The sequence below is a fragment of the Benincasa hispida genome, chromosome 9, assembly GCF_009727055.1.
Source record: "Benincasa hispida cultivar B227 chromosome 9, ASM972705v1, whole genome shotgun sequence".
In the NCBI taxonomy this organism is placed as follows: domain Eukaryota; kingdom Viridiplantae; phylum Streptophyta; class Magnoliopsida; order Cucurbitales; family Cucurbitaceae; genus Benincasa; species Benincasa hispida.
The window spans coordinates 86698157-86706800 of record NC_052357.1 but is presented as its reverse complement, the minus strand read 5'-3'; the positions used below and the strand labels follow the sequence as shown (position 1 = coordinate 86706800).

General features: G+C 32.6%; 1 protein-coding gene across 1 annotated transcript; it reads left to right on the top strand.

Annotated features, from left to right (window-relative positions):
• Positions 1-493: 493 nt before the first annotated feature.
• Positions 494-982, top strand: LOC120084969. The gene has a single exon (XM_039040781.1). The coding sequence runs from the start codon at positions 494-496 to the stop codon at positions 980-982; it is 489 nt and encodes a 162-aa protein (XP_038896709.1).
• Positions 983-8644: the final 7662 nt, after the last annotated feature.

Here is an 8644-nt window from a genome sequence, read left to right as displayed (position 1 = left end):
GGACAAACTCACCAAGTTGGCACATTTTATTCCAGGGAAGTGTACATATTCAGTGAGTAGGTGGGCCCAGTTGTATATGAAAGAAGTGGTAAGATTGCACGGGGTACCAGTGTCCATCGTGTCTGATAGGGACCCTCGATTTACCTCCAGCTTTTGAAAGAGCCTTCACGCAGCATTGGGTACACGTTTAGATTTCAGTACGGCTTTTCACCCACAAACTGACGGTCAAATTGAGCGTTTAAACCAAACACTGGAGGATATGTTACGTTCTTGTGTGCTAGAGTTTGCAGGGAGTTAGGACTCTTACCTGCATTTGATAAAGTTTGCCTATAATAATAGTTATCAGGTAACCATTTGCATGTCACCGTTTGATGCCCTTTATGGGAAGAGTTGTAGGTCACCTGTATGCTGGGATGAAGTTGGTGAGCGAAAATTACTAGGACCTGAGTTAGTACAAACCATGAACGAGGCAATATAGAAGATTAGGGCCCGAATGTTGACGGCTCAAAGCAGGCAGAAGAGTTACGTTGATGTTAGGCATAAGGATCTGAAGTTTGAGGTAGGTGGAAAGGTGTTTCTGAAAGTGGCATCTATGAAGAGCGTGTTGAGGTTTGGTAAGAGGGGTAAGTTGAACTCTTGTTTCATCGGGCCATTTGAGATCTTGAAGCAGGTTGGCCCTGTAGCCTACCGGCTGGCCTTGCCCCCATCTCTTTCTGCAGTTCACAATGTTTTTCATGTTTCCATGTTGAGGAAGTACGTAGCAGACTCATCTCATGTTGTGGATTATGAGCCTTTGCATTTAAATGAGAACCTGAGCTACAAAGAGGAGCCCATTCGAATCTTAGCCAGGGAAGTGAAAGTTTTGCACAACAAGGAGATAGCTTTGGTGAAGGTTCTTTGGCAGAATCAACAGTTCGAGGAAGCAATGTGGGAGTGTGAGGATGACATGAGGGTGCATTATCCCGAGCTTTTTCAGGATTAGAACTTTCGAGGATGAAAGTTTCTTAAGGGGGGGAGAATGTAACATCCTGATTTATTTTGTAATTATTTTTTTTTTAATGTTGGCTACTTGGATAAATTATATGAGATTTATGTTTTTTTGGCTAAGCTAGAATATGATTTAATTATTTAGAATTAATTGAGTTTTATTTTGGCTTGCATTTGGAGATTTGATTATCTATGGAGATAATTAAATGTGTTTATTGTATTTTTTTAAAAGAAGAACATATAAGTATATATATATTGAGGAAAGGTTAAAAAAAAAGAGAAAAGGAGAAAGAAAAAAAAGTAAGTTTTTTTTTCTCTCTCTCTCCTCAACCCCCGCACGCCGTCCCCTTCTTTTTCCTTCTTCTTCTTCTATTCCTTCCTTCCAAACCCTAGCCGCAGCACCGCCTCACCTTGCTGCTTTGCCAGCACCGTCCCGTCGCAGCGTCAGAGCGTCGGTCATTCGCTGCTGTCTCGTCGCCGCGCTCAGTCGTCCATCGCTGTCTCGCCGTCCAATTTTGTTTCTACCGTCGCGCCCAGCCAAGTCGGCGTCATTCATCCGCCACTGCCTTTTTGAGATTGGACAAGAGTTGGATTATTTTGGGCAAGGGTTAGTGTTTGAGTCTTTTTGGAGTGTCACTTGGTGTTGGAAACAATTTTGGTTATTACCTATTGTGTCGACTTCCAGGATTTGGATTTTGGAAGATTCTGGGGCATTGCTATCAAAGAAGAGACTATTCTTTTCAACTGAGAGTTTAGTTTGGGTATGTTTTGTGTAAGTTGGTTGGTTATCCTTTGGACTTGAACCCCGAGGATTTACTTAATTTTTTTACTCACTTCCTAGGCCATAGTTGCTAAACTAAACTTGTGGTTAATGTCTTAGGGTTGGTTTAAGTTTTATCCAAGGGCTATTAAGGAGTTATTTGTGCAGACTTTTGAGACCAAGTTGAGGTAAGTGATACTATTACTGGTGCCTTCGTGCCAGGCGACCTAGATTAGACCTATAAAGTTACTTAGTGGACTTTGGAGCATGATTTTGTTTGTCATTATGATTGCATGTTGCATGGCAGTTACAAGTATTATGAGCATGTTCAAATTTTTAATCAGTACTAATATTATGTATGTGATACATGAATAGACCAGTAGAGCGGCTTATTGTCTCGCCTTGACGCATGTTTTATTTCATAAGACCTACGGGTCTAGTTTCATGTTTGACGGTGTGCCTATGGGCCACTAGACATGCGTGAACCGACAGGTTTACGTTTATGTTTTTATCATGTTTGACGGTGTGCCTACAGGCCGCTAGACATGCGTGAACCGATAGGTTTACGTTCATGTTATTACCATGTTGATGGTGTGCTATGGGTCGCTAGACATGAGTGAGCCAACAAGTTTACGTTCATGTTACTTTTATTTTCATGTTTCATGTTTTGACGGTGATCCTATGGGCCGCTGGACATGCGTGAGTCGACGGGTTCACGTTCATGTTATTATCATGTTTGACGGTGTGCCTACGGGTCGCTAGACATGTGTTTCAAGGCAAGATAGTACGTCTTTTGGTTTTCCTTTCATCATCAAAAAACCGATGTAGCTGTATGAGCTACGGGCTATCTTTTTTTGCTCATGGATGCATAGTCTGATCCCGGTAATGGGATCACTTACCGAGTATTTTATACTCACCCTTTATCTTTATTTTTTTTTCTAGATAAGGACAAGGACACTCGGGCGACTGATAAGAGGAATCCGTGACAGTGACAAAGGAACCAAAATTCGCTTCTGCATTTGACCCTTTATATTTTCGCATGTTTTGTTTTTATTACATTCATGGTTTTATTATAATTTTTTTTATTATTTATGATTTGTTTCTTGCTGAAAAGGATGCCCAGGTTGAATGATTTAAGATTTTGAGATAATGTCAGAACATTTTCTTATATACCTAAAGCAGTTCAAAATCGTGATTATTCTATTTTAATTTACTTTATTTTCCACAATGAAAATATTTATGCATGCATGCAGTAGCGATCCCCTTTTTAGTAGTTCTAGGAGGTGGGGTTGCTACATACCTGAAATTGAAACAAAAGTACAAACATTAAAAGATATTAAAAATATACTATTACAGAATAATTATTCTAATAAAATTTTACATACAATATCGAACCAAGTAAAGAATAGAATCCAAACTTGAATCTCAACATTATCCTATAAAATCACATCCTCAACTAATTGATAAGACAAAACCTTTGTTTAAACTTTTTGAAATATGATAAAAATTTAAAACTAATTAATTTTTGAAGTAAAGAATCTAATAATATTTTAGACAAAATTAACCTTCAATTACAAAACCGGAATCTAAATTCCACAAAAGCATTTAATACATCAACCTCAACATCAAGAATTAATACTATAAATGAAACTCTCGGTAAAAATCATTCTGACATACATGAAATAAAGACAATCTTGATGACTTACATAAATTAGAAGACAATTTTGAAAATAACCTGGAAAAACAATTTCAGAATCTCACCTTTCAAAAGATAACAAATCCTACATATCCAAAATTAAGAAACTATTATTCCAGGCCATCTCTCCTTGACATGCAATACTAAGAGAGACATCAATTAAGCCATGCTAAATATACAGAAAATGACATCTATGAATGGAATATAGATGGCATGGCTGAACATCAAATTCTAAATTTATGTATGAGATGACCTTAGTAGCCATTGTTTACAAAATACATCAAAATACAGACTACCAAATTGCTCAAATGCTAATTTCCGTTTTCACTGACAATTTAAAATATAATTATGTATCTTCAAGTGACAAAACAAAAATACTAACTGCCATTAAAGTTGAATTAAGTAGTTCAGGAATAAGTCAAACACAAGATTCTATTGCAACTTTGATTTACACCATTACCAAAAACTTTATAGGAGAACTCGTTCAATTTCCAAGAACGAAGTTCTGAAATTCTTTCCAACCTTACCTGTCCGAAACTTCTAAGATTTCAGATGGTATAAAGATATTTTCTTGAGCAAAGTCTACACCCGAACATATTGCAATAATCAATATTGGAAAGAAAGATTCCTCTCAGGATTGCCAAAATTATTTACAGAAAAGGTACGCCAAATAATAAGACAAACTTATCAAGGTACAATTCCTTTTGATAATCTAACCTACGGTGAACTAATTAACTTTATAAACAATGAAGGTTTAGCTTTATGCACGGACCTTAAATTGAAGGCAAAAATAAAAAAATGAATTTCATAAACAAAAACAAGAACTTTTGTCTTTTTGTGCTCAATATGGTTATGAGAAAATACAAGCTCCCTAAAAAAGAAAACGACCCAAGCAATTTAAATAAAATTGTTACTGAAAACCTTATAAAACCCAAGGATATTTTCAAAATAACCCAAACAAAACAAACTTATATAGATCAAAACAGAAAAGAAGATTTAAAAATTATAAAACTACTAAGAAAAGAAAAGAGATTACTTGTTATAAATGTAGACAAAATGGACACATAGCTCCCAATTGTCCTATGAAAGGAAAAATTAATAGTTTAGAAATAGATGAAGATTTAAAAATTTGATTATTAAATTTATTAACATCTTCAGACTCTTCCTCTTCGTCAGACGAGAATGAAGAATCTTCTTATGACCAAATTTTTGAAATCCAAGAACATATTGATAATTCTGATTATGGAATATCAATATCCTCTAGTGATAATCAAATCGAGACATGTACATGCAATAAAACTATAAATGATATTTCAAGAGACAAAGAAATTCTTTTTGAAGTCATTCGTCAAATTGAAGACTTTGAAATTAAGAGAGAATATTTTGAAAAACTTAAAGATCTTATTATAGAAGAACCTAAACAACAAAGTTTCCAACATTACAATCTTAAAGATATAATTTCTCGCTTCGAACAAAAAACAAAACCAGTAACTATTCTTGATCTTCAAAAGGAAATAAATATAATAAAGGAAGAAATTTCCAACATTAAAAAAGAAAATTCTCAAATAAAATTCGAACTCTTATTACTTCAAACTCAACAAATAATTGATCAACCTTCTACTTCTGAGAATCCTGAAAACATAGAAACTGATAACAACGCCGATAAAATTTCATATGAATCGTTTACCAATCTTATTAATAAAGTTCAAATACAAAAATGGTACTCTATTATTAATCTTGTCATAAATAAGGAATACCATTTAACTTCTTAGGTTTTAATTGACTTAGGAGCGGATCAAAACTATATACGAGAAGGCTTAATACCTACCAAATATTTTAAAACAACCTCATAGAAATTACATGGTACCATTGGTCAACGATTAAAAATTCATTACAAACTTTCAAATGCACATATCAGCAATCAAAGATATTGTTTAAAAAATACCTTCATATTAGTTAAAGAATTAGATGAAGATATAATATTAGGAACTCCATTCCTATCCCAACTTTATCCATTCTCAGTAAATGAGAAAGAAATAAATTAAAAAAATTTAGATCAAAACATTACTTTCAAATTTGTAAATCCAATATCTACTAAATTAATAAATTATATTCAAAATTTCTCAACATTTAAAACTATTAATTCCATTAAAAGAAAGACACAACAAATACAATTTCTAAAAGACGAAATAAGTTATAAAAGAATCGAAAAATAATTAGATGACCCTTATATCCAAAATCAAATTAATCGCTTTAAAGAATTAATTGAAAAAGATATATGTGCTTCTATTCCTACTGTCTTTTGGGAAAGAAAGCAACACATTGTTAGCCTACCATATATATAAAAAATTCCTATAAAAGCAAGACCTATATAGATGAATGCTGAATTATTAAAACACTGCCATAAAGAAATTGAAGAACTTCTAGAGAAAGGAGTTATACGACCTAGCAAATCACCCTGGAGTCGTGCTGCTTAAGCAGAAATTGAATAAGGAGTACTCGTCTTGTAATCAATTACAAACCTTTAAATTCTGTTCTAGAATGGATATGTTATTCCATACAAAAAAAAAAAAAACCTAATTAACTGAATACAAAATGCCTTAATCTTCACAAAATTTGATATGAAATCTGGATTTTGACAAATTCAAATTGCTGAAAAGATAAGTATAAAAGCATTCAATGTTCCATTTGGACAATACGAATGGAATGTAATGTCATTTGGACTGAAAAATGCCCTTTATGAATTTCAAAATATTATGAATGACATTTTTAACCCATATCAAGAATTACAACTGACTATATTGATGATGTTTTAATCTTTTCACAATCCATAGAACAAAATTTAAAAATTTAAAAATTTAAAAATATTTTACAAAATAATTAAATAAAATGGTTTAATTGTTTCTTTACCTAAAATAAAATTATTTCAACAAAAAATAAGGTTCTTAGGATACGATATTTTTCAAGGAAAAATAAAACCAATTCAAAGATCAATAGAATTTGCTACAAATTTCCAGATGAAATCACCAATAAAAATCAATTACAAAGATTCTTAGGTTGCTTAAATTATATATCAGATTTTATTCCAAATTTACGAGAAACATATGAACCTTATATGAAATACTCAGAAAAAATCCCCCTCCAAAGACTCATCAACATACATGCATCATTAAAACCATCAAATGTCTAGTCAAGAGTCTTCTATGTTTATCCATCATCAATCCACATGCATCACTCATTGTAGAAACAGATGCATCAAATATAAAATATGGAGACATTCTCAAATAGTCCATCAATAGTATCGAACAACTAGTTAGATATCATTCGGGTATCTGGCTAGGATCTCAAAAAAATTATTCCACCATAAAAAAGAGATTTTATCAATTGTTTTATGTACCAACAAATTTCAAAATAATTTAATCAACAAAACTTTTTTAATATGTTGATTGCACAGCAACTACAAATGTTTTACAAAAGGATGTTAAAACTCTGGTTTCTCGATAAATTTTTGCCAAATGGCAAGCAATACTTTCTTGTTTTGACTTCAAGATTGAAGCTATAAAAGGAAGTACAAACTCCCTTTCCTAATTACCTCACTAGAGAATTTCTTCAAGGCAAGACTAAAAGAGAGAGTGAAAGAGAGAAAGAAAAGAAAAAGTGAATTCTACTTGCAAGAAAAAAGAAAAGCATGATCGTGATCAAGAATAACAACAACAATCAACACCTCCACAAACTAAAGCCTCGTACTCTTAAGCGTTTCAATTTCTCAAAGGAGAATCATCACCAGGAATGAAGGATTGAAAAGGGAAAAATCATATAGCAATACCGTTATCAACTAAATTTCAAATTTTGGGATCTTTCATCCCTTCAAAGCCTTCTGCCTTGACAATCAACTCTTCCCTATCAAAATTAAGGAGTCATCCACTCCTCCAACCACTTATGTCCAAGCCATTACAAACTCAAACTCTCAAAATTCAGAAGTTATACCCTCAAACAAAACTTTTAATTATTGATATCTTCATCTACTTTTTACCATAATAAAATCCATACTTCATATATTACAACTCTTGAACCAGAATTCCTAGGTAACTCTACGCTTGAAACAATTCAAAAAAACATTTCCGTCAAATTTCCATTTTATTCCAAATCATCCACAAAAAACTCGTTTATTCTATGAATTTATTCTTGTTGATACCGACTCAATTGAAATCACTCATAATATGAACAAAGACGACCCCAATAGAATTACCTTTTCAAAAGTTAGAATTTTTCGTGTTTTAACTCCAACTAAATGGAATCAAAGTATTTATACCCAAAAAAAAAAATTCTCATCAATTTTCTCCATAAACTTATTCATACATCGATTATCAAAATGCTTGGTACAATATGTTTTGGTTAAACAATTTTAATCATTCTTGGTTTATAATGTTTGACAAAACATGTATTCAAAATTTTTCATTATGGTTTAATGATTAATGGGATATATTTGGCCATAATGAGACTATCCTACCATACCCAATTCTTAAAAGTTTTAAATACTTTTCAAATAATATTTTCTCAAATTCTTTTGACTTAACTCTAAGTTTTTCAAATTATTTTCATCTAGCATGGATCTTTTGCTGGAATTACTCAGTTACAGAATAAAATTTATCTCCTACCTTTCTCGATCATATAGAATCAAGTTGTGGGACAAATTCAACACAGCCGTTGCTTCAAAAAATGTGGTGGAAAAATAGTTTTCCATCTATCCCCACAACATGAAGCCAAACCTAGAAAAAACCAACAATTCTTGATTCAAAAATCAAGATTGATGACTGCAATGACACAAGTATCAAATGAAAAAGAACTCAATATTATCCTTCAACAAATTTCGTCTCAATCCACTACCATCCAAGAAGAATATACATCCCACATTCAAGAAGAAGAGGAGGACAACGAATTTGCAAATTTTGTGCATCACATCCACATGCTAACTCAATCTACTGATCCAAATCAGTAGACAAAAAAATCCAAATGAAGACAAAATGTTGTACGCATGTCAAATTTAAGTTTCAATGTATTGTACAAATGTTTGGCTTTTAAACTTTAAGTGTCATCTTATGTACTAATGTGTCTTATAATGTGTCTAGCTAATGTAATGCATGGTAAGCTTCCTATCTCTATATAAAGGAGGTTTAGTATGTGTAGGATTGTATCAACAA

Coding starts and splice junctions, on each gene's coding strand:
- LOC120084969 (XM_039040781.1), top strand. CDS start 494: ATGTTGACGGCTCAAAGCAGGCAGAAGAGTTACGTTGATGTTAGGCAT.